The sequence below is a fragment of the Ovis canadensis genome, chromosome 24 (assembly GCF_042477335.2).
Source record: "Ovis canadensis isolate MfBH-ARS-UI-01 breed Bighorn chromosome 24, ARS-UI_OviCan_v2, whole genome shotgun sequence".
In the NCBI taxonomy this organism is placed as follows: Eukaryota; Metazoa; Chordata; class Mammalia; order Artiodactyla; family Bovidae; genus Ovis; species Ovis canadensis.
Window position 1 is genome coordinate 50,809,377 of NC_091268.1, and position 25,398 is coordinate 50,834,774.

General features: G+C 50.6%; 1 protein-coding gene across 1 annotated transcript in view; it reads right to left on the minus strand.

Moving 5' to 3' along the window:
* Positions 1 to 11,693: 11,693 nt before the first annotated feature.
* LOC138428883 (mucin-12-like) overlaps positions 11,694 to 25,398 on the minus strand; it is a 57,366-nt gene continuing 43,661 nt past the window's right edge. Inside the window, exons 4-13 of the mRNA XM_069569810.1 lie at positions 20,057 to 20,158; positions 19,437 to 19,564; positions 19,044 to 19,108; positions 16,186 to 16,337; positions 15,756 to 15,827; positions 15,489 to 15,651; positions 14,631 to 14,792; positions 13,918 to 13,997; positions 12,220 to 12,308; positions 11,694 to 12,024 (exon numbers count right to left, since the gene is read on the minus strand). Of these exons, the coding sequence (XP_069425911.1) occupies positions 11,983 to 12,024; positions 12,220 to 12,308; positions 13,918 to 13,997; positions 14,631 to 14,792; positions 15,489 to 15,651; positions 15,756 to 15,827; positions 16,186 to 16,337; positions 19,044 to 19,108; positions 19,437 to 19,564; positions 20,057 to 20,158 (1,055 nt within the window). The 3' untranslated portion in view covers positions 11,694 to 11,982. The remainder of the gene's footprint in view (positions 12,025 to 12,219; positions 12,309 to 13,917; positions 13,998 to 14,630; positions 14,793 to 15,488; positions 15,652 to 15,755; positions 15,828 to 16,185; positions 16,338 to 19,043; positions 19,109 to 19,436; positions 19,565 to 20,056; positions 20,159 to 25,398) is intronic.

The window sequence follows — 25,398 nt, forward strand, 5'->3', positions numbered from 1 at the left end:
ATATAATTTTTCCCAAATGTAACTCAGGGAGTTGATCAGAAAGCTGGAAAGAGAACCCAGGACTCTGTCTTTTCAGATCTATGTAAAGACACATGAGCCCATTTCCAGAAAGAGAACTTAGCTTCCTTGCATGGGGAAGTGCGTATCTGCATCATGTGAGCATGTGTGGCCCTGCCTCACTCGTGGCATCCTTGGGGCTCAGCAAATGATGAAGGGGGAGGTCAGGGACTGGCATGCTTCCTGGCTTCATACTTCCCTCTTGTCATCTGGAGGCCAAACTTATCAGAATCCATATCCGAGGAGATGAGGAGAGAGACTGTGGGTGAGAAACAGAAGCTTGCATAGGGCGCTGACTGGAGAAAGGCCTGGGAACCATGAAAAATTTAATGAAGCTTTTTTTCTTGTTTGTATTTATTAGATAGAGATGATGATCGGTTCAGTTCAGTTCAGTTCAATTGCTCAGTCGTGTCCGACTCTGCGACCCCATGAATCGCAGCGCGCCAGGCCATCACCAACTCCCGGAGTTCAGTTAAACTCACGTCCATCAGGTCGGTGATGCCATCCAACCATCTCATCCTCTGTCATCCCCTTCTCCTCCTGCCCCCAGTACCTCCCAGCATCAGGGTCTTTTCCAGTGAGTCAGCTCTTCTCATGAGGTGGCCAAAGTATTGGAGTTTCAGCTTCAGTATCAGTCCTTCCAATGAACAGCCAGGGGTGATCTCCTTTAGGATGGACTGGTTGGATCTCCTTGCAGTCCAAGGGACTCCCAAGAGTCTTCTCCAATGCACTTCAAAAGCATCAATTCTTCAGCGCTCTGCCTTCTTCACAGTCCAACTCTCACATCCATACATGACCACAGGAAAAACCATAGCCTTGACTAGATGGACCTTTGTTGGCAAAGTAATGTCTCTGCTTTTGAATATGCTGTCTAGGTTGATCATAACTTTCCTTCCAAGGAGTAAGCATCTTTTAATTTCATGGCTGCAATCCTCATCTTCAATGATTTGGGGGCCCCCAAAAATAAAGTCTCACACTGTTTCCACTGTTTCCCCATCTATTTCCCATGAAGTGACAGGACCAGATGCCATGATCTTTGTTTTCTGAATGTTGAGCTTTAAGCCAACTTTTTCACTCTCTTCTTTCACTTTCTTCAAGAGGCTTTTTAGTTTCTCTTCACTTTCTGCTATAAGAGTGGTATCATCTGCATATCTGAGGTTATTGATATTTCTCCTGACAATCTTGATTCCAGCTTGTGCTTCTTCCAGCCCAGCATTTCTCATGATGTACTCTGCTGATGCTGCTGCTAAGTCACTTCAGTCGTGTCCAACTCTGTGCAACCCCATAGATGACAGCCTACCAGGCTCCCCTGTCCCTGGGATTCTCCAGGCAAGACATGATGTACTCTGCATATAAGTTAAATAAGCAGGGTGACAATATACAGCCTTGACATACTCCTTTTCCTATTTGGAACCAGTCTGTTGTTCCATGTCCAGTTCTAACTGTTGCTTCCTGACCTGCATATGGGTTTCTCAAGAGGCAGGTCAGGTAGTCTGGTATTCCCATCTCTTGATATGGACTAACAAAAAAAATCAGAACTTGCAGATAAAAATAACTTTAAAATATGCATAATACTATATATTCTACCTCATGTGAAGAGTTGACTCATTGGAAAAGACTCTGATGCTGGGAGGGATTGGGGGCAGGAGGAAAAGGGGATGACCGAGGATGAGATGGCTGGATGGCATCATGGACTCGATGGACGTGAGTCTGGGTGAACTCCGGGAGATGGTGATGGACAGGGAGGCCTGGTGTGCTGCGATTCATGGTGTCGCAAAGAGTCGGACACGACTGACTGACTGAACTGAACTGATATATTAAAAGACAATTATCTGTGCTTAAAAACATAGGTTTTTCATAACAATGAAATGCAGTGAATCTTACACGAGCATTTTGTTTAATGGCAAGCTCAGGCCAGTATTTTAAGGGATCTGGGCTCTCAGGGAAAGTGATTCGGGCGCTGTCCTTGGTTCTGAATCTGAGCTGGCAGGTGGCACAAGCTTCCTGGAATGAGTGTGAGGGCTGCACCTATCGGAGCTTCCATGGTGTTTCTGTTTGAGAGTTTCCCAGCACTGTGGTCTATCTCCTCTTCCCCGTTGGTAAGTACAAGCGGAGAACAGAAAGACAGGTCGGACCATCACCTTCAGAGAGGTGACCAACACCAGTTGTGGCCTTTGCCGTGACAGTCATTGTTCCAGGCATATTTGGGTCTCTCTTGCCTTTTCTTCTAATCTGTTCTGAATTGAGATGAGCCTGAAACCCCTTCCACAGACCCAGGTTGCGTTCCTTCTGCCCTTGAGGAATCTTTGTAAGGCCCCAGAAGACAAGTAGTTCTGGACTATGAAGTCTGATTCCTTTGCTAGCTTACTGGGGAATGTCCCAATCCCTTTGCATGAAGGTGCCCCCTTCTCAGTACCCCCAGAGCCCCAGTACCTCACTTTATAGCTCTTCCATAGCTACTGGAACTGGGGGTCCTCTTGGGATACACACCCTCCTCCATCCCAGACACCCTGTCTTCCCTGAGATCTGAAGGAGAGAAAGGGAAGTTAGTCTCTGGAAACTATAATTCTCCTTCCCATTCTAGGGGATCCTTCATTCTCTCACAAATTCCATGAGTTCACCCACTTTTCTCTGGAAGGGCCTTGGTACCACATTGCTTGTCTCACAGCCTAGAAATTTCGCATCAGGACTTAATACACATAGAAGCGAAGCAAGAAGCTAGGGGTATGGGGATGAGGTCTTGTAAGTGTTCAGGGAGGTGGGGATAATGTCTAATTGTGCAGCTATGTGAAAGGGAGCTCACACCCAATTCAGGAGCTGGATTTCAGGGAAGTTAGTAAATACACATGACTAAGTTCCTTCCATTGGAATGTGAGCAAAATGATGGATGCCACTTCCAGACCTGATCCATACAACTTCCCTGGGGGTACTGATTGCCCTTCCAGGTAGAGACACATGGTGAGGAGACCCAAGGGACTAGCAAAGCTTTGAAGAAGGAACCTAGATCCCTGAATCACCACATGGAAGAAAGCTACCTGCCAATCAGGAGCACAGTTCTAGAAGCAAGAAAATAAAATATTCTATTGTGGTTGAGCCATTATACATTTGGGGCATATTTGTTACAGCAGATTTTAAAATATCCTAACTGCTACAGGGAAGGGTATTGTTTAATCTGAGGAACAGATATTTAATAGAATTACTCTCGTCTTGTCCTCAGTCATGTCCAACTCTTTGGGACCCTTTGGACTGTAGCTTGTCAGGCTCCTCTGTCCATGGGATTTTTCAAGCAAGAATACTGAAGTGGGTTGCCATTTCCTCCTCCAGGAGATCTTCCTGACCCAGGGATTTAACTTATGTCTTCTGTGTCTCTTGCATTGTAGGCATATTCTTTACCCGCTGAGCCATCGGTCATCCTAAAGAAGTTCAGATTTTTAGTATTAATATTTTTGGATCAAACAGTCTCCTCACATTTGGGATTTAATATGTTTGTAACACTCAAGAGAATTTGGCCTGTTGGAATGTCCAGCTTGATTTAGTTTAAAGTATATAACTGAGTGATTGATTTAGACTTGTGATTTTATATTAAATCTCGCTGAGGTTGTAAACAGGGTTAGAACACTTAAGAGAACTTGAGGTTTATCCTGCTGTTCTGTGCTGTGTAGGCGCTCTGTCGTGTCTGACTCTTGGAGACCCCATGGACTGTAGCCTGCCAGCCTCCTCTGTCCATGAGGTTTTCCAGACAAGGATATGGGAGTGGTTGCCATTTCCTTCTCCAGGGGTCTTCATATAGGTGCATTTAATTTATTGGGTTTGTAAAATTAAGTGTGGAGAAAGCTTTAAAAAAACATTTAATTGTATTAGATTTACGGAGCTTCTTGGGTAGTTGGAAAGCTTTTGTTTATTCATCAAAAAAGATGGAAATCTTTAAGTAGGAAATGTAATGTGTTAATTTTAAAAATGCAACTGGAAACATTTCATGGAATTTGACTAGCCAGGAATGTGCTCAGATGCATCAGTCTTTTCAGTCGTGCCCAGCTCTTTGCAACCCTATGGACTCCAGCCTGCCAGGCTCCTCTGTACACAGGATTCTCCAGGCCAGAATACTGGAGTGGGTTGCCATGCCCTTCTCCAGGGGATCTTCCTGACCCAGGGATCACACCTGTGTCTCTTTTGTCTCCTGCATTGCAGTCAGGTTCTTTATCCACTAGCCACTTGGGAAGCCCAAGAATGTAAAATAGACACTAATCAAAGGCTTTCAGCAAAGTGATTGTCCTTCTGCTTCTGGCCAAAATAGAGTAACAGCATTCCTGTTACTAATCAGCTGGCTAGTCAGTTAAAATAGGGAGATTATCCTGGATTATCAGGGCAAGCCCAGTATTATCGCATGAGTCCTTAAAAGCAGAGGAAACAGCAGAAAGGAAATCAGAGAAATCTGAAGCATGAGGGCACACCGATGCTGGCTCTTCAGGTGGAGGGGACCTCCTCGCAAACTCGCTTCTGCCTATAACCTGAATCAGTTTGGAAGTGGATTCCTCCACGGAGCCCCCAGCAATGAACACAGCCTGGCTGTCTCCCTAATTTCAGCCTGATGAGTGTCTAAGCTGAAAACTCAGCAGAACCACCCCTGTGCCCAGACTTCTGATCCACAAAACTATTGGATAATCAAAGGGTGAACTAAATGTGTGGAACTTTGTCAGGATAGCGATAGAAAACCAATAGAGTCAGATCTTGTCCTTTGTTGAAGGGTATCTGAATTTCCTTGTCCAAGCGACCTTGGGTGGGTTTTTGAATGCACTTGTGGGGTAAATTCCTAAACATCGGAATTGCCCTGTGAAAGAGCATAAGTAATGTCGTGTTACTTCTTTCTGCAGCATGGTACCAGTTGCACCCCCTCTACCCCTCTGTGGCTGGGCCTGTTTCCCACACCCAATGCACTAGCTAGCTTTTTGATTCTTGGCAACCGTTATATATTGAAATGTCCCTTCACGCCTCAAAAAAGGATGCATTGAAATTCTAGCCCTCAGTACCTCAGAATGGGACCTTCTTTGGAGACAGGTCTTACAGAAGTAATGATGTTAAAATGAGGTCCTTAGGATAAACCCCATCGACATAAAAAAGATATTCACAACCTAAAAATTGAGAGTTATGTTTTATTCAGTGGGAATTTTTAGGACTTCAAGTCTGGGAGGCAGCATCTCCAGTAACCCTGAGAGAACTGCTCTGAGGAGACGAGAGGAGGAGCCAGGTTGTACAGAAGTTTTGCCACAAAGGGCAGCTAGTCTGAACATCGAAAGATTACTGATATTTAAAGAAAACCAGATATCCCAAGTTAAGGAATTTAGCACTTTTCTATGTATGGGAATGGCTTCCCTGATAGCTCAGTTGGTAAAGAATCCGCCTGCAATGCAGGAGACTCAGGTTCAATTCCTGGATTGGGAAGATCCCCTGGAGAAGGGAAAGGCTACCCACTCCAGTATTCTGGCCTGGAGAAATCCATGGACTGTATAGTCCATGGGGTCGCAAAGAGTCGGACACAACTGAGCGAATTTCACTATGTATGGGAAGGGCTTTTCAGGTAGTTCAGTGGTAAAGAATCCATCTGTCAATGCTGGAGACGCAGGAGACACAGGTTGGATCCCTCGGTCAGGAAGCTCCCCTGGAGAAGAAAACAGCAACCCACTCCGGTATTCTCACCTGGAGAATCCCATGGAGAGAGAGGTCTGGCGGGCTACAGTCCATGGGATCACAAAGAGTCAGACATGACTGAGGCACAGAGCATGTACAGGAATATGCAAGAGTCTGGGCTCACTAAAATCATTCCTTTTATATGCATCTCAGCTATTGGGACTGGTATCCTGTGTTTTTGACATCCTATGCTTCCTCTCTCAGGGTTTACTGTAGGGGTGGGGAGGGCTGCCGTCTGATGGCTGCTGGATAGCAGGTATTCCTCTCTTTCCTGAGGACTTAGGAGCTCACAACTGAGAGCTGCTATCTCTGATGACTGTGACATCCTTGTGTACTGATACGGCAGGAAATACTCCATTTCTCAGTTCAGTTTTTCCAGCTCCATGGACTATAGCACACACCAGGCTTCCCTCATGTCCATCGAGTTGGTGATGCCATCCAACCATCTTATCCTCTGTGTCACCCTTCTCCTCCTGCCTTCAATCTTTCCCAGCATCAGGATCTTTTCTAGTAAGTCGACTCTTGGCGTCAGGTGGCCAAAGTATCGGAGCTTCAGCTTCAGCATCAGTCCTTCCAATGAATATTCAGAACTGATTTCCTTTAGGATTGACAAATTATCTCCTCGCAGTCCAAGGGACTCTCAAGAGCCTTCTCCAACACCACACTTCAAAAGCATCAATTCGTCAGTGCTCAGCTTTCCTTATGGTCCAATTCTCACATCCATACATGGCTACTGGAAAAACCATAGCTTTGACTAGATGAACCTTTGTCAGCAAAGTAATGTCTTTGCTTTTTAATATGCTGTCTAGGCTGGTCATAACTTTTCTTCCAAGGAGCAAACGTTTTTTAATTTTGTGGCTGCAGTCACCATCTGCAGTGATTTTGGAGCCCAAGAAAATAAAGTCTGTCACTGTTTCCATTGTTTCTCCATCTATTTGCCATGAAGCGATAGGACTGGATGCCGAGATCTTCATTTTTTGAACGTCGAGTTTTAAGCCAGCTTTTTCAGTCTCCTCTTTCACTTTCATCAAGAAGTCCTTTAGTTCCTCTTCGATTTCTGCCATAAGAGTGGTGTCATCTGTATATCTGAGGGTATTAATATTTCTCTCAGCGATCTTGATTCCAGCTTGTGCTTCATCCATTTCTCACCATAACCCAAAACGACTGGTGTCCTTCTCAGAGGGGAAAATTTGGACACGCGCATGCACATGGAGAAGGACAAGAAGATGGAGACAGAGGTCAAAGTGATGCGGCTGCACGCCAAGGAACACCAGAAGCGAAAGTGTCAGTTGCTCAGTTGTGCCTCATTCTTTGCAACCCCAGGCCTGCAGCCCGCCAGGCTCAGGCTTCTCTGTCCATGGGACCCTCCAGGCAAGAACACTGGAGTGGGTTGCCATTTCTTCCTCCAGGATATCTTCCAGATCCAGGTATCGCATGCAGATTCTTTACTGTCTGAGCCACAAGGGAAGCCCTATGATCACTGGCAAATCACCAAAAGCCGGGGGAGAGGCCTGGAACAGATCCTTCTCTGCAGCCTCTGGAGGGAGCACGGCCCTGCTGACACCTTGGCTTTGGACTTCTGGCCTCTGTAACTGTGAGCCAATAAATTTCTATTGTTTTAAGTCATCTGTTTGTGATACTTTGTTGCTGCAGCCCTAGGAAACTGGTAGAGTCAGGAAATGGATTAAAGAGAGGACTGCTGTGTAGTTTGATTTTTTTTTTTCTTCCTCTTCGATCCCTGGTAGGGGAGCTAAGATCCCGCATGCTGGAAGGGTGGTGGGTGGGCAACTAAGCCAGCTGGCCACAACTACTGAAACCGCACACCTCAACTAGAGAGCCCACAAACCACAATGTAGATTCCCAGTGATGAAACTAAGAACCGATGCAGTCAACAATAAATAAAGACCAATTAAAGGAGTGCTGGCCTTCACACACCCTAAACCTTATCAGCAACCCCACCCTAATCATTTCTATTAAGTATTAGTTGCTAAGTCTCGTCCGACTCTTTGTGACCTCATGGACTGTAGCCCACCAGGCTCAGACTCAGGGGACCCAGGTTTGATCCTTGGGTTGGGAAGATCCCCTGGAGAAGGGAATGGCAACCCACTCCAGTATTCTTGCCTGGACAATCCCATGGACAGAGGAGCCTGGCGGGCTACAGTCCATGGGGTCACAAATAGCCACAATGACTGAGCAACTAGTACTTTGATTTCTATAAAGCTTCTCACCAAATCCCTCCAGGTTGGGACATGGTTTCCAAGGGCAGAAGCGCACCTTTTCCCTGTTTGCCTGGCAAAGCAATAAAGCTGTTCTTTTTTAATTTACCCAAAGTCTGTCTCTGAGTTTCAATTTGGCCCCAGGGCAAAGAGGCTGAGTTTTTGGTATCATCCCCACCCACCCACCTCCTTGCTTCCCATTTGGGCCTCCACCCCGAACAGTCCTCTACATCACAGCTAGAGCGATTGCTTCAAAACACATTTGGCAAGTGACTTCTGTGCCGCAAACTCCTCGGGGCCTCTGTTACGGGTTGCATGGTGTCCCCCCTCCCAGATTCAGACAGTGAAGTCCTAACCCCTAGTACCACAGATGCTAACGTTGGGAAATAGGGTCATTGCAGATATAATTAGCTCAGATGAGGTCACACTGGAGTAGGGTGAGACCCTAATCCAAAATGACTGGTGCCCTTGTAAAAAGGGGGAGTTTGAACGCAGACACAAAAGGCCACATGAAGGCAAACGGAGACAACAGGTGATGTGGCCACAAGCCAACTGTGGCTTAGCAACCAGTCCTGGGTCCCATTCATGCCGGGTGTGGGCAAGGAGAAGGCACTTGGCAAGCCTGGACATGCCTGCCCTGGGCTGAAAGGACATTGTGTTTCTTTCATGTCCAGTATAACCAGAGGTGTGCTGCAAGGGAAGGCAGCGGGAGTGGGTGTGTCTGCTGGGACAGGGCAAGGCCGGGCAGAGGCCACTAGAATGTTTCTTAAGGCCCTTGCCTCAGCCATGTAGCCTGAGGAAGTATATGTGGCTCTGGATCCCCAGAGAAAAAACATGGGAGGATCAGATGCCACTCAAGGCTGGCCAGGGGCCTCCAGACTAGTGGATGCCAGGCCCAGAGAGAGGACGACAGAATCCAGGAGCAGAGTCTGAAAGGCTCCATTTCACAGACGGGGAGACTGAAGCCAGAGATGCAATGAGTCCCAGAGTCCAGAATGTGGTTAGAAGCTAAAGGGTGATGGGGGAAGGTGGAAAGAAAAGAAGAAGAAAGGGAGAGGGAAAGGAAGAGAGGGCCAGAAAGAGGGCATGCAGGAGCAGGAAGAAAGGAAAAGGGCAGGGGGCAGAGGGAGGAGAGGGGCCCAGAAAGGTCTTCCCTAAGGCGTATCATGGGGCCCCAGATGCCACCATTGTCTGGAAGGCATTGAAAATGCCAGGACTGGGAGGGAGGGTGCCATTCTTACTACTGATAAGATAGCTTCTGGTGATGTTATCCTGGGAACATCTGTGCCAAGCAACAGCAGAATTCAAATCAGTGATGAATCTGCCCTTTAGAGCAAGCCAAGCTGCTGTTCTACTCTGCCCAGCCTCCCTCCCCCTCTTCCCACCTCCATCCATCAGCTCTCAGGTTGGCTCCTGAGGGCAGGTTTGGACCAAGGAGGCCATGGTCTCCCTGATTACGCTCAGGGGTACTTTCTCCCCCTCCCCCACTCCATTTCCGCCTTAACGGAGAGCTGTCCACAGTCTGGGGCAAGGGGATAGGAGCCCCCCACCGCCAACCCCTGCTTCTGGGGCCGTGAGCTCAGGGCAGGACAAAGTCGAGGACGTGGCTGTTTGAATGACATTGACAGGGCCCAGCATGAGCCCCCACATCTGCCCCAAGCTCCCTTCCCTCCCACCCAGGCAATCCCAGGATGACAACCCAAGGTGGGGTAGGAGTCCTGAAGCCCACAGTTTGATTTTGACCTTTGTCCCCTTCCTTCTTTCTCTGGGAGCAGACAAGGGGCAGAGGGGATCCTGGAGGGTCCAGCTAGGACCTGCTATCATCTTCTGCTGAGTTGAGCCCAGGTCCACGGCCATGAAGCCCAGAAAGGCTGAACTGGAAGGAGTCCTAGAGGTCCCAACCTTTATTCTTCAGTGGGAAAAACTGAGGCCAGAGACAACCTGAGTTGCCCTATGGCACACAGCTGCCTCCAGGCAGGGTTAGAGTTAGGGTTATGTTAGGTAAGGTTAGGGTTTGTTCCCAAATCCTATCTTGTGTCCATTTGGCTCCAGCAGTAGCCTTTCGCCTGGTTTAGGGTTGTCTGACAGCTCTGTGATATCCTTGGGGCACAAGGTAGGGGTAGGGTGATGCAGACATGGTCAGGGCAAGAGTTGGAGAGAGCAGAGGTGTGAGGTATTGGAAGAGCTGACTCACTGGAAAAGACCCTGATGCTGGGTAAGACTGAAGGCAAAAGGAGAAGGGGGCAATAGAGGATGAGATGTTTAGATAACATCACCGGCCTGAGGGGCATGAGTTTGAGCAAACTTTGGGAGATGGTGAAGGGCAGGGAAGCCTGGCATGCTGCAGTCCATGGGGTCGCCAAGAGTCGGACGTGACTGAGCGACTGAACAACCACAATGAGAGACCCTGGGCATCTGGGGCAGGGGTGGAGGGGAGAGGGGAGAGGAGGGGCACACTCTTGGGGTAAGGACAGGTCCCAGCACTGGCTGAGCATCTCATGAGCCTGGGGATTTGTCTGGGGGCTTCTGTCTGATTCTCCAGCCCTGACAAGTCAGATTTCTTATTCTCCCTTTTTGGAACGGAAACTGAGGCTCCAAGACACCAACTCAGATGAACCCTAAAGCCCTGGCTCTTCCTCCGGACCTCGCTGGGGAGGAGAGAGGAGTAGGCAAAGGGTAGGAGGCTGAGAGTACCCCCGCCTGGGCCCCCAGGATGCAGCCTTCCCTGGGCGTGGGCAGGTCCAGGACCCCGCAGGGCTGTGGTTGTGAGAGCAATGGAGTGGGGTCAGTCACCATGGAGAGGGGCAGGAGCCGAAGGAACAGAGGCAGCAGATGGAGCGTCATTGTTACCAGTCTTGATTTCAGAGCCTGGAGGGCAGCGCACCTGCCCTTCACACTTCAGGGAATTGGTGAAACAAACATTGGTCAAGGAACCCCAGAAATAAACGGGCCCCAAGCCCTTTGATCCTGGAGACACTGGAGAACTGGGGCCCACCTAAGGCAGTCTTGGAAGCTTCACTGACGACTGGGAGCATGAGAAGCCCTGTTTCAGGCCAAAGGGCAGAGGGAAGGGAAGGTCCTCCCTGGCCGCACAGCACATAGGCACACAGGCCATCAGATCTGTCGGGAGCAGGGCCTGAAGCGGCCTGGAAGAACTAGGCGGCGCTGGAGGGAAGCAGAAGGCGGAGGAGAGGGTGGGCCTGAGCTTGCAAGGAGAGGGTGCTTTTGACTCCAACCCCGGCAGTGGAGACCTCCTCCCCTCTTCTCAAGCTGGCTTTACTTCTGCTCAGTGTACCCCACCAGGTCATGGGTGCAGGACAGTGCCCAGCCCCAGGAGGGCTGAGAATTCTTGGGTCTGAGGGGTTTGCAGGTAAGCACAGCCCCTGGGGTCATCTGAAGTGACATTGGCCCCTCTCAAGGTCAGCAGGGCAACATGCTCACTCTTCTGCCTTCTGGGGACTCCCGCTCCTCCTTCCCTTGGCCCGAGGTCCACTCCCGGATGTGACCCCAAGCTCAGCTGCCACAGAACCCTCAGGCAGAGGTGGGTCTGATCTGGCCCGGGCTTGGAGCAGATGAGGGGCCCCAGGCTCCACACGTGGGCATGGGAAGGGGCCCAGATGTGGTGTCCAACCCTGCAGTGCTCTTCGGAGAAAGACCTTCCCAGACTTGCAGGCCCCCTGCAGGGGAGGGGAGGAGACTGCTCTGGCCACGCTCAGCTCTATAAGACTTGTCCTTTATTGGCAGGAAATTCCCGCATGGGTGTCACAAGTGGAGTAAACCATTGGAGTAAACACCAGTGGAGTCAACGCCAGTGGAGTAAACGAGATGCCTCCGGGCTCCTGGCTGGAGGGCGAGGGAGCACAGCAGTGACGACGGGGCAAGCCCGCTCGCCCTGAGAGGGTCATCCTCGGACCTGACGACTTCAGACTTCAGGTTCCTCTTTGCAGCCTGGGGCCGTGGAGGGCTCTGCTGGCCGCAGCCTCATCACCCAGATCTGAGTGAGGGGTGGCAGTCCCTGTCCCCGTCACTGAGCAGTGGTCACCACTGTGGGCTTCTGAATGTGGAGCTGGGGCGGGTGGGAGAGAGGAGGTGAGACCAAAGGGGGCCCCAGTGATGGCCGGTCCAGGGGGAGTGAGCTGCCTCTGGGCTGAGGGGGGCCCACCCTCCCCAGGCAGCCCCAGGCAGCCCCAGGCAGTAGACAGAGGGGAGAAGCCCCTAGCTGTGGGGGGGGGGTGCAGGGAGTTGGGGGTTCCTGAGTCACCTCTGTAGTGGGGTCCACACTCCCCAAGGAGGGCTGGAAGTTTCTGTAGATGTTTTCAAGGCCAAATGTGTCCCCCTTCAGATCCTCACCTGTAAGGAGAGGTACTGGGGTGAGAGTGAGCCTGGGGGAAGCAGAAGAGACACACAGGACGGACTGTTTGCAGTAAAAAGGATGGGCTTGGGGAGTTGGCCTCGGAGCTGCACTAAACTCCTTTCCCACTGCCCATCCTCCCCCAAGCCCAGCTCATCAGGGATGCGGAAGAGGGGATGGGGAGGTAGCCTCGGGTGACGCAGGGACAGGAAGGGACGGGAGCTGCCTTCTGATATGCGCCACGGTCAAAAGTCAAGGCCTGGTGAGTGGGTCCCCAAGGAGTCACTTGGTTTAGGTGGGGTAGGAGGGCGAGACTGCCTGGGGTCAACGGGAACACTTCCTCATAGCAACAGTAGCAACAACAGACAGAAGCAATTGTGCCTGGAATCTTTTTGTGTGAGTTGGCATGAGTCCAGCACCCCCTGTCTCCGTCATGCAGATAAACTCGCTCCTCAGCCTTCAGAACAGGGTTCCAGGTCCACCTGGCATCTTCCTTTGCTCCCTCCCTCAAGATCCTCCCCCACAGTCTGCCCTCCTCGCCCGCTCTCCCCAACAATGTGGGCTGAGCTGAGCTGACTCCCCAGCACTGCCAGTAGGCCACAGGCCTCTCTGCAGACTTCAGACTGGCCAGATCTGGGGTATCTTCCCCTCTGCACTTAACTGCCCCTCCCAGTATGCCCCACCTGCGGCTTCTCCCCACTGCATCCCATCTCCATCATCCCCTCCCAGAGCCTGCAAACAACAGGCTCTGCCAGCTAGCTCACTGGCATCTGAACTATGGTGACTGCTGTCCATGCCTCCTGGTCCCCACCGTCCCCCCACTCAGCCTCATCGTCCCTGGCCTGCATTAGAGTGCTGTTCGCTCCCTGAACTCCCCACTTTCGTGCGTCCCCCTCAAATCCTCCTGAATGAGCCACCCAAAATGCACGTCTGGTCCCCCTCCCTTCAAGCTCCTCCAGTGGGTCCCCCCACCACCATGGTCCACTGACCGGTCCTGACCTAGCTCTGTCATCTCCCGTCCCACTGACCCGCCCTTGGTTCCCTACAGGCCACTTCTTCCCCACCTCCACACCCTTTCTTAAGCAGGGACCCTTGCCTGGAAAGCCCCTCTCCCTTCCCGTCCTGGGACAAGGCCTTATTTTGCCATGGCCCGTCATCCCACTGTGTGCGTGACACACTGGGGCTGGGCTCTGGGGTAGGATCAGGCTCTCAGCCGTTGTGAGCAGCTCTGGCAGCCAGAGCGGGCTGAACCCACGGGAAGCTCCATGGAAGGACCGCATGTGAACTGGATCTTGGAAACAATGGGATGGGGATGTGCAGAGATTCAGACGACTGGAAGCAGCAGTCTCTGTAAAGCGGTGGGCCACAGACTGGAGTGCAGGGAACTTGATGGGGAGAAGCCAAGTAAAGGCTGGAGGGTCAGCAGGGCTGCCCATGGGGACTCGGGGTCAGGAGGCTGCAGACTGTCTGGCTGTTGCGGCAGACGCAGGACTGGTTGGCAGGACGTGTGTGCGTGTCACCCACAACCACTGGGAGTCTAACTGGCACTTCTCCACGCCCCCTCCACCCCCGCCAGCCTGCCCCGCCTTGGCCCCTGATAAGATCTACCTTCCCAGACGCTTGTGTTCTCAAAACTGCCAGGGTAGCCTGCATCTTGCCACTCTCGAGACATGTCGTACTCTTGCCTGCTAACAGAAATGACGTGAGCAGCTGATGACGGAGAGGTAGAGGAAGGGCTCAGAGACCTCTGACCCTCAGCCTCCAGAAGAGTTATCTCTGGCCAAGCCCTGAGTCAGGGAGGGAGGGGCCTGCCCCCAGTGGCAGGGGTAGAAACCGAATAGACATCCTGAGGATGTCCCCATCGCCTGCCCCCCCACCCCCACCCCTCAGAGGGCCTCAGTGACCTGATCTGTGAGCTGGGGGCATCGGACTAGAGTCAGGGCAGCTTCCTTTGCCTGCCGGACTCTGTACAGAACGCGACTCAGCCTCTCACAGCCAGGAAGAGAGCGATCATTCCCAGCGCCCTAGAGTGACAGTGCTGCTCTGTGGCAGCCAAGGTGATAAGAAGCACCAGGTAATTTCATTACACAATCCAGTTCCAGTGCTTAAGTCTCTGTTTCCATTTCTCTGCCAAGCGGATATGTCTTATCATATCTGCAGGCTGTCTTCTGCTAGACACAGAGCTGGGAGGGGCCAGCAGGAACTAGGAGGGACTCGGGGGTGGGGGGCAGGGCCTCACCCACCCCTGTTGGGCCTCAGCAGGGCCTCAGGATATTCTGACTATGGTCCCCTCTCCCCCAGGCCCAGCCCCGGAAGCTTACCTGTGCAGTTTTCTCTGGGATCGGCCGAGTAGGAAGATCAGGACCACCACCAAGACCACCAGGAGCGCCCCCACGGCCCCCAAAATCCCATATACCATGCTCTTGCTGGTGCTGGATTCACAGGTCTCCCCCGAGTACCAGTGTGTGTCTGAGTTCAGGCATCTGGGGACACACACAAGCTCAGGCCATTCCGCCAGCTTCCCTCACCCACCCAATTTCTGCCCCCCTCCCCCGCCCCCTGCCCCTGAAAAAAAAAGATCAATGTCAAAGCACAGGAAACCATCTCACCCACTGAGGGCAGTTGCTGGGCACCCTCCCTGACTCCCCAAGTCTAAGGGGTGGTGAGTGGGTGCAGGGACTGCAGAGCCACAGAGCAGAATCTGAGAGGGCCACGCACCTCATCTCACGCACGTAATGTTCACCCACGTAATTGCTAAGCGTGTAATCGCTAAGCAGCTGGGACTTGGATGGCCTGTCACCATGTTTTATATTTTGTACTTTAGTTTAAGACGTAGCGCGCCAGCAAGGAGGTGATAATGGCATGGTGGCTGGGATGTTGTTAGGGACATGAATGGTAGATGAAGAGACAGGTCCATAGATACAGATTTTCAATGGATAACTGGAACTTTTTCAGAAAGGGGACTGCTGTTCTATGAGGCCTGTGTACGTAATCTGCACCTCCTGCTCCCATGGTATATGGGAGACCTGGGTAGAGGAAAGAGGGATGTAGAGGCTGGGCTGGAGGTGCCTTGTGAGCTCTGTCCACCCTCACCCTGCACCCTTGGGTGACCTCTGGGGAGAGCGGGACCCTGTTGCTAGAGAGGGCAGACGCTGGCCTTAGAGGGAGCAAGCACTTACAGACAACGGGGGCCGCTTTGCTGCAGCTGGCACGTGCCGTGGTGACAGTCCATTTCCGACTTCGTCCCTGGAGTGCACTTGGTCACACAGGCCAGCTTCCCATCCAGCTCCTCTATGTAGTAGAACTGGGAGAATTCCTTCGGAGAATTCTTAGTGCATTGCTCTGGGGGCAGGTGGGGGGCGGGCAGGAAGCGTCAGCCAGATGAACCCGTCCCTAGGCTCCCCCACCCCGCAGGCTTACCATCCACTCTCCATGGAGCTGCTCACCTTGCGGGTCAAAGCCGACCTTCACGGGGTTCACGATGGTGGCCGTCTCATCGTAGCACAGAAGTGAGAGATCTGCCCAGGGTGGTGAGAAAGAGCAAAACAGATATGCCTCCCACTGCCCACTGGGGGTAGTCAGCCTCCCCTTTTCTCCTTGCTGTGGCCAAGACTAGTAGATGCAGCTGAGGCTGTGAGCTGGCTCTGAGGGGGTCACTGGGGCTGCTGACCACCTCAGCCCGGGACTGAGAGGGGCTGCCGGGAGCAGCGCAGATTATAGGGAAGGTACCCAGGCTTGACCTCTGGATTCCTCGAGGGAGGTCTCTGGAGTTCCAGAAGAGATGAGAGATGCGGGATGGGGGTGGGCCTGAGACCTCCCTAAGGGGCCCTACCCATCCTTTCACCACCAACATCAAGGGGTTTTCGGGGGGCTTACTTTTGCAGTCTTTAGAATTCCCGTGTAGCTGTGTGGTCTCATTCATAATCTTGGCCTTTACAATCTTAGTGAGGTTTTCAAACAGCTCCAGGTACCCGGAAGTATAGTTGGCCTCCATGATGACTTCATGTTCCACCACAATGCTGCCAGGACTGGAACCAGGAGTCATCAGTCAACCCTTATTGCCCTCCCAGCAAATGGGGCCCAAGAAACAAGAAGGGTGATGAGAAACAAATAGTCATGTGACCTAGGGGCAGGACAGAATATAGACTCTTCCCTCCAGCAGTTAACAACCTAGAGAGGCTACAATATAAGCCTGGGATTACAATATACACCAATGGGTGAAATTCTTTCCTAAAAATGGAGGCTGTTGGGCAAAGACATGGAGGAATTGAACCCTTGTGCATCACTGGTGGGAAAGCAAACTGGTACAGCTACTGTGGAAAACAGTATGATGGTTCCTCAAAAAATGAAATATAGGATGATCATGTGATCCAGCAATTCCACCTCTGGGTATCCACCTCAAAGAATTGAGAGCAGGGGCAGGAGGAAATATTTATACACCCATGTTCATAGCCATGTTATTCATAACTAAACAGTGGAACCAATCAATCTAAGTGCCCGTCAGCGGATGACTGGATTAACAAGATGCAATGGAATATTACATACAATGGAATATTATTCAGTCTCTGAAAGAAAGGAAATTCTGAGACCTGCTGCAACATGCATGAACCTTGAGGACATTATGCTAAGTGAAATAGGCCAGTCAAAAAAGGATGAATACTGGATGAGTACATGAGATCCCTGAAGTAATCAAACTCAGAATAGAGGCAGAAGGCAGCAGGTGATTGTCAAAGGTGGGATGAGGGGGAATTGGGAGTTACTGTTTAATGGGTACAGAGTTTCAGTTTGGGAAGATGGAAAAGTTCTGGAGGACTTCCCTGGTGGTCCTTCCTGGCCTGGGAAGATTCCACATGCTGTGGGGCAACTAAGCCTGAGACTACTCAAGTTCGCTTGTGCAAGAGTTCATGCTCAGCAATAGGAGAAGTCATGCAATCAGAAGCCCATGGGTCACAATGAGACAGCAGACCCTGCTTGCCTCAACTAGAGAAAGACCCCCACAGCAATGAAGACCCCCCAAAAAAATAGAATTAAAAAGTTCTAGAGATGGACAGTGGTGGTGGTTGTACAACAATGTGAATTTACTTAATGCTGCTAAACCATATACTTAACAGGGTGAATTCAGTGGCTAATGACAGATTTTTTATTATGGGTATTTCACCACAATGAAAATGTTTTAAATTTAAAAATTTAAGACAGAAGCTAACGGACTGTATTCTGAAAACCAAATAAGTAAACTTTTAGGTATGAAGAAACATGAGGGCACTTTAGAAATGTTGGATTCCAACCCAGAAGCTTCTGGTTAGATGGTCAGCAATGCTCTGAGCAGAGAGCTCCTGAGACAAGGTCCATCACTACCCACAGTCCTTGTGACAAAGAAGTCAGAAGCAGGACCCAGGAGGACCTAACCCAACAAAATCCTGAGTCAGAATGGAGACAGAGACCATGGCTGAGGCTGGGTTTGGGTGGAGGATGCTGGGTTATGGAGCACCATGGGTTCTTGATATGTTGGTAACTGACATGCCCCAGGCTCCCTCGTCACCCTTCTGTTTGCTTCTTCCCATTCTTCTCTGGGAGCTCTGCTTCTCCTGACCATCCGTTAAATATGGATGTTTCCCATGCTTCTGCCCAAGGACAGCTTCACTTCCATGCTGTGACAATTGCCCCAGCCATCTGGTCTACTCCCCCAGCTTCCAGTGATGCCTATCTGGGGACATCAATGCCGATGTCTTTGCTATAGACCCTTACTATCATACATTTGACAACCAGCTGCTCTATCACTCCACATGGCTGGGCCCCAGACACTTGAGGCTTAACAAGACCCATGTCAAACTCATTATCTTCTTCTATCGTCCTGCTCCTTATGTTCCTCATCTCAGCCAAGGGCAACCCACACTCCCAGCAGCCCAGAAATCTGATATCATTCCTCCTTTTCTCCAAACACCCATCAAAATCCAATGATCTGCTGGTCCTGCCTCTGAAAGACCTTTCACACTGGACTACTTTCCTTTACTAACACCTCTCAGGCCCAGGCTACTATCGTCTCCCTCCTCTGTCCATCCGTTCTCAACCCTGAAAACAGATTGCACGGTCTGCAGTGCAAAGCATTTACTCTGCCACATGGGCCACAACTGCCGATGCTTCACATGTAAATGAGCACGTGTCACTTTTCCAACCTCCTCTCCCACCACAGCCCCTTTGTCTTTAAGAAGCCAAGTGTGCTTTATGTTCTTAGAGTCTGCGCTCCTTTCTCTTACCTGTAGGCACATCATGGATTTCCTCTTGTAACACTCTCCCCCTCCCTTGCCTCTAGTTGGCCCATTCCTCATCCTTCAAGCCTCAGCTTAGCTGTAACTTCCTCCAGGAAGATTTCCCTCAGTCTCACTGGCCCTGCATTCAGGACCTCTCCCTCCGTACCTTGTGTCTCTTATCATAACTCTAACCTCAGTAACTGAGTTATCATAACCACCATAACGCTAGCTACCTGTGCTCTGCCCTTCTAAGCACCATGAAGAGCAGAACCCAATGTTCCCAGCTCCTAGCACAGGGTGGACTTCCAATATTAGCTTGATAAGTGGATGAATGCTGAATGAACGGACGCATGGTCTCAGAGCCCTGGGTTTTTTTAACCCAGCCAGGTACTGATACTCTAACCATTTATGATAGGAGGAGGCAGGAGAGCAGGCAAGAGAGAAGAGCTTCCCACAGTCTATAAACCTTCCCACCCCCATACTCACAGCAGTCTTATGACATTCACGCCTCTGTATTGGGGAAAGTTGTTGCCCCTGTAAACTTTATCCATCTGAAAGAAACAAGACAGCTGAGTTCATAGAAGCCTGGAGCGTGCAGCAGCCCCTGTTCTCTGTGCTGGGGGCAGTCCCTCAGAACCTCCTTTCCCCAAGGAGTCCCTGTATTCAGTTCAGTCGCTCAGTCACATCTGACTCTTTGTGACCCCATGAACTGCAGCATGCCAGGCCTCCCTGTCCATCACCAACTCCTGGAGTCCACCCAAGCCCATGTCCATTGAGTCAGTGATGCCACCCACCCGTAGGAAAGAAGGAAGGGGGTGCACAGGGATGTCCCCTCTTCCAGGATTCACATCAGGGAATCTAGGCTTCCTCTCCTCTTACCTGACTCTTGAATACTTGAACGAAGTTCTTGTATGCATCAGAGGATTTGTCATTTAGGTCGTCTGTGAAATTCCTGTTAGTCACTTTCACTCTCAGGTCTATAGTGGCATTGATTTTTTGGGGGGTCTCTATGGAAACAGGACATATTATGCATGAGACAGCAACCTCACAGTAATGCCTTCCAGGAATGGCTAATTCTTCATTTGTTGGCTTTGTGGGAGAGGACAAAGTGTGTAGGGAGGCAGACGGAAACTCAAAAGGCAGGTAGTAGTAGCTGAAACATCTGCCCCTTGTCTCTGAATACCAGGAGGAGCTACTGGTCAGAATCTTGATTCAGTGAGACCTGACTGGAGGGCACCAGGTGATCATTCAGATGAGAGAGGCAAGTTAACTAGTGAAAAGGGCTCATCCTCCTCGAAGTGGGATGCAGGAAATCCATGCTCTACCTGCATTTTGGCCTGGGTGAAAGTCACATTTTCTCCTTGACCTGCACAATTAGCCAATGGTAGCAAATGAACCTTCCAATGTTGCCCTCCTATTTTGAATGGTTAAGGGATGTGGAAATGATCTACAAGTCTCAAAAAAGGTCTTTACCAAAAAAAAAAAAAAAAGGTCTTTACCTATGAAAAAGTATTCCCTGACGTCTTTACACTGGTAACCAAAGTAGCCTTGGGCACAGACACATTCTTTTCCATTCCAAGTGGCGTTATTGTAGCACTGCACTGCAAAGAGGTAGAACATTCCAGAGGTTACCATGGAAGCCCAAGACACAAAGCACCAACTCTCATTCCAAGTCCCATCATTTAGACATTGCACTGAAAGATGGAAATGGGACTAGATAATCATGCTGTAACTGAGAGCCCTCTGCCACCATTTCAATCCCCAGGAGATAGTGGGGAAAGGAAAAGGAACAACAGAATGGAAGGAAGCAAGAGATGAAAGAGGACACTCAAAGAAATCAAGAGTCCTACAACTCAAAAGACAGGCACGCCATCCCCTTGGATGATGTATACTGGCAACAAGATGGTACTGGAAGTGTGGAACAAGACCACAGGGAGGACAAAATGGATTAGCTGATAAGGGAGACGAGCAGGAGGAGCCCGTAGAGTGATATGCAAGCAGACTTACATGGTGTCATAGTTGAAGAGTGGGTTGTCCTCACAGTTGTCTGTGTCCTAGTGAACAGGGGTTGCAGGGTTGAAGTGGTACGGTATCCAGGGACTAGAGTTCCAGTGGAGCCAGGTGAAGTGGAGGCCACAGAAGAAGAAAAACCAGAAGTCGACTCCTCTTTGGCAGTCGTGGTGGTGTGGGTGGAGGTCTCACTGGGGCTTGATGAGGAAGGACTTGCACCATTTGTACTGTGCAAAGAATGGGTAGAGAATGATGGCAAGGACCCATCTGAGGAGCTGGTGTAGAGAGTGGATCCCAGAGAAGAAGATGTGGTCATGTGTCCATCACCAGTGGAAGTGGTTAAGGATTCTCCAGGCCTTGATGTTGAAGCAGAAATTTCATTCCCTGCAGTAACAGTGCTGCTCAAGGTGCCTGTGGGTTTTGATGAATCAGGGGTGGAAGTAGCAAGAGTGAGTCCCTCTGTGAGGCCTGTGATTGTCTGTGTGGAGACAGAGGGGGTGGTAGACAGCAGGCTGGGAATTGAAGAGGAAGCTAGGCTACTACTATGGCTGGGATAGGAAGCTGACATAGAAGATTCAGAAATGGTTGAAAGGACAGAGGATATCTCAGTAATTGTTGTTGTACTGAGTCCAGTCCTGGAGGTAGTGGTAGAAAGTCCCTCAGAGTTTGAAGGTATATAAAATGTTGAGGTGTAAGAGGAGACTGTATCTGTTGATGGTGCTGAGACTATTGTGGACACAGTGGCTTCAGGAGTAGAATACGTGGTCCTTTCTTCATCACCAGAGGAGGAGGTAATGGATTCAGCTGGACTTGAAGTGGACACAGGACTTCCATCCTCTTGAGAAGTTGTCGATGTAGGCAAGTCCGTGACTTGAGAAAAATCAGATATTGTGTTGTGATCTGTGGATTTCTGAGTGACAGAAGTGGTAGACTGTACTGAACCAGATGAGCCGGAAGATATCTCTCCAGTGCTAGATGGGGATGTAGAGCTCTCAGCAACTCCTGTGTGGGAACTCTCAGAAGAAACGCTAGATGCAGACCACCCAGAAGTAGTGGCAAAACTCCCAGGGCGTGTGGTGAGGGAACCCTCAGGAGACATGGTGAATTCAGACAGACCAGAAGTGGTTGGGGAGGATAAGGGAATTGTGGTATGGGAACCATCAGAAGACACTGTGGATTCAGACAGACCAGTAGTGGTAGAGCTCCCAGGTCCCGTGGTGTGGGAACCTGCAGAAGACACTGAGGATTCAGACTGACCAGATGTCGTGTAGGAACCCTCAGAAGATTCTGTGGATTCAGACTGATCAGATGTGGTGATGGTGTTCCCAGGGGCTGCAGTATAGGAACTCTCGGAAGAGACTGTAGATTCAGGTCCACCAGAAGTAGTGGGGGAACTCCAAAGGACTGTGGTGAGGGAAGCCTCAGAAGACACTGTGAAGTCAGACCCACCAGATAAAGTGGTGGAGCTTCCAGGGACTGTGGTGTGGGAATCCTCAGAGGAGACTGTGGATTTGGACAGACCAGAAGTGGTTGGGTAGGGCATGGAAACTGTGGCATGGGAACCATCCAGAGAGATTGTGGATTCAGACTGAGAAGATGTGGTGATAAAGTTCCCAAGAACTGTAGTGTGGGAACCCTCAGAAGAGACTGTGGATTCTGACTGAACAGAAGGAGCGGGGGAACTCCCAAGGACTGTGGTGAGGGAACCTTCAGAAGAGACTGTGGATTCAGAATGACCAGATGTGGTGTGGGAACTCTCTGAAGAGACAATGGATTCAGACCAACCAGACGTGGTGGTAGAATTCCAAGAGACTGTGGTGAGGGAACCTTCAGAAGATTCAGTAGACTCAGACTGACCAGAAGTAGTGGTGGAGCTCCCAAGGACTGCAGTGTGGGAGCCTTCAGAAGAGATTGTGGATTCAGACTGACCAGATGTTGTGTGAGAACCCTCAGAAGAGACTGTGGATTCAGACTGACCAGATGCGCTGACAGAGCTCAAAGGAATTGTGATGAGGGAACCCTCAGAAGAAACTGTAGATTCAGACTGAACAGAAGTAAAAGTGGAGCTCCCAGGGGCTGTGGGGTGGGCACCCTGAGAAGACACTGTGGGTTCAAACTGCCCAGATGTGGTGACAAAGTTTCCAGAAACTGTGGTGGGGGAACCCTCAGAGACTGTGGATTCAGACTGACTTGGTGAGGTGTGGAAACTCTCAGAAGAGACTGTGGATTCAGATTCATGAAATGTGGTGGTGGAACTCAGTAGGAGGGTGGTTAGGGAACCCTCAGAAGACACTGTGGATTCTGACACACCTGATGTGGTGATGGTGCTTCCAGGAACTGTGGTGGGAGAAGCGTCAGAAGAGACTGTGGATCCAGACTGAACAGATGTGGTATGGGAACTGGCAGAAGAGACAGTGGATTCTGATAGAATTGTTGTGGAAGTGGAGCTTCCAGGGACTGTGATGGGGGAATGCTCAGAAGAAACTGTGGATTGAGACTGACCAGATGTGGTGATAAAGCTCCCAGTGACTGTGGTGGGAGATCCCTCAGAAGAGACTGTGGAATCAGACTGATCAGATGTGGTGATAAAACTTCCAGGGACTGTGGTCGGAGAAGCCTCAGTAGAGACTGCGGATCCAGACTGAACAAATGTGGTGGTTGAGCTCAGTAGGACGGTTGTTTTGGAACCCTCAGAAGACACTGTGGATTCTGACAAACCTGAAGTGGTGGAGAAGCTCCCAGGGACTGAGCTGGGGGAAACCTCCGAAGAGACTGTGGATTCAGACTGATCAGATGTGGTGTGGGAACTCTCAGGAGAAAATGTGTATTCTGACAGAACTGATGAAGTGGTGAAGCTCCCAGGGACTGTGGTGGGAGAATCCTCAGAAGAGACTGTGGATACAGACAGAATGGATACGGTGGTGGAGCTTCCAGAAACTGTGGTGGGAGAAGCCTCAGAAGAGACCGTGGGTTCAGACTGACTAGAGGTGGTGATAAAAGTCCCAGGGACTGTGGTGGGAGAAGCCTCCGAAGAGACTGTGGGTTCAGACTGATCAGAAGTGGTGTGGGAACTCTCAGGAGATACCGTGGATTCTGACAGAACTGATGTGGTGGTGGAGCTGCCAGAAACAGTGGTGGGAGAAGCCTCAGAAGAGACCGTGGGTTCAGACTGACTAGAGGTGGTGATAAAAGTCCCAGGGACTGTGGTGGGAGAAGCCTCAGAAGAGACTGTGGATTCAGACTGATCAGATGTGGTGTGGGAACTCTCAGAAGACACTGTGGATTCTGACAGAACTGATATGGTGGTGGAGCTGCCAGAAACTGTGGTGGGAGAAGCCTCAGAAGAGACTGTGGATTTAGACTGATCTGATGTGGTGTGGGAACTCTCAGAAGACACTGTGGGTTCTGACAGAACTGATACGGTAGTGGAGCTTCCAGAACCTGTGGTGGGAGAAGCCTCAGAAGAGACTGTGGATTCTGACAGAACTGATATGGTGGTGGAGCTGCCAGAAACAGTGGTGGGAGAAGCCTCAGAAGAGACTGTGGATTCAGACTGATCAGATGTGGTGTGGGAACTCTCAGAAGACACTGTGGATTCTGACAGAACTGATATGGTGGTGGAGCTTCCCGAAACTGTGGTGGGAGAAACCTCAGAAGAGACTGTGGATTCAGGCTGATCAGATGTGGTGTGGGAACTCTCAGAAGACACTGTGGATTCTGACAGAACTGATACGGTAGTGGAGCTTCCAGAACCTGTGGTGGGAGAAGCCTCAGAAGAGACTGTGGATTCTGACAGAACTGATATGGTGGTGGAGCTGCCAGAAACTGTGGTGGGAGAAGCCTCAGAAGAGACTGTGGATTCAGACTGATCAGATGTGGTGTGGGAACTCTCAGAAGACACTGTGGATTCTGACAGAACTGATATGGAGGTGGAGCTGCCAGAAACTGTGGTGGGAGAAGCCTCAGAAGAGACTGTGGATTCAGACTGATCAGATGTGGTGTGGGAACTCTCAGAAGACACTGTGGATTCTGACAGAACTGATATGGAGGTGGAGCTGCCAGAAACTGTGGTGGGAGAAGCCTCAGAGGAGACTGTGGATTCAGACTGACCAGATGTGGTGTGGGAACTCTCAGGAGACAATGTGTGTTCTGACAGAACTGATGAAGTGCTGAGGCTCTCAGGGACTGTGGTTGGAGAATCCTCAGAAGAGATTGTGGATTCAGACAGAACTGATATGGTAGTGGAGCTTCCAGAAACTGTGGTGGGAGAAGCCTCAGAAGAGACTGTGGATTCAGGGAGAACTGATACGGTAGTGGAGCTTCCAGAACCTGTGGTGGGAGAAGCCTCAGAAGAGACTGTGGATTCTGACAGAACTGATATGGTGGTGGAGCTGCCAGAAACTGTGGTGGGAGAAGTCTCCAAAGAGAGTGTGGGTTCAGACTGATCAGATGTGGTGTGGGAACTCTCAGGAGACACCGTGGATTCTGACAGAACTGATGTGGTGGTGGAGCTGCCAGAAACTGTGGTGGGAGAAGTCTCCAAAGAGAGTGTGGGTTCAGACTGATCAGATGTGGTGTGGGAACTCTCAGGAGACAAAGTGTATTCTGACAGAACTGATGAGGTGGTGAAGCTCCCAGGGCCTGTGGTAGGGGAACCCTCAGAAGAGGCTGTGGATTCAGACTGATCAGATGTGGTGTGGGAACTCTCAGAAGACACTGTGGATTCTGACAGAACTGATATGGTGGTGGAGCTGCCAGAAAGAGTGGTGGGAGAAGCCTCAGAAGAGACTGTGGATTCAGACTGATCAGATGTGGTGTGGGAATTCTCAGA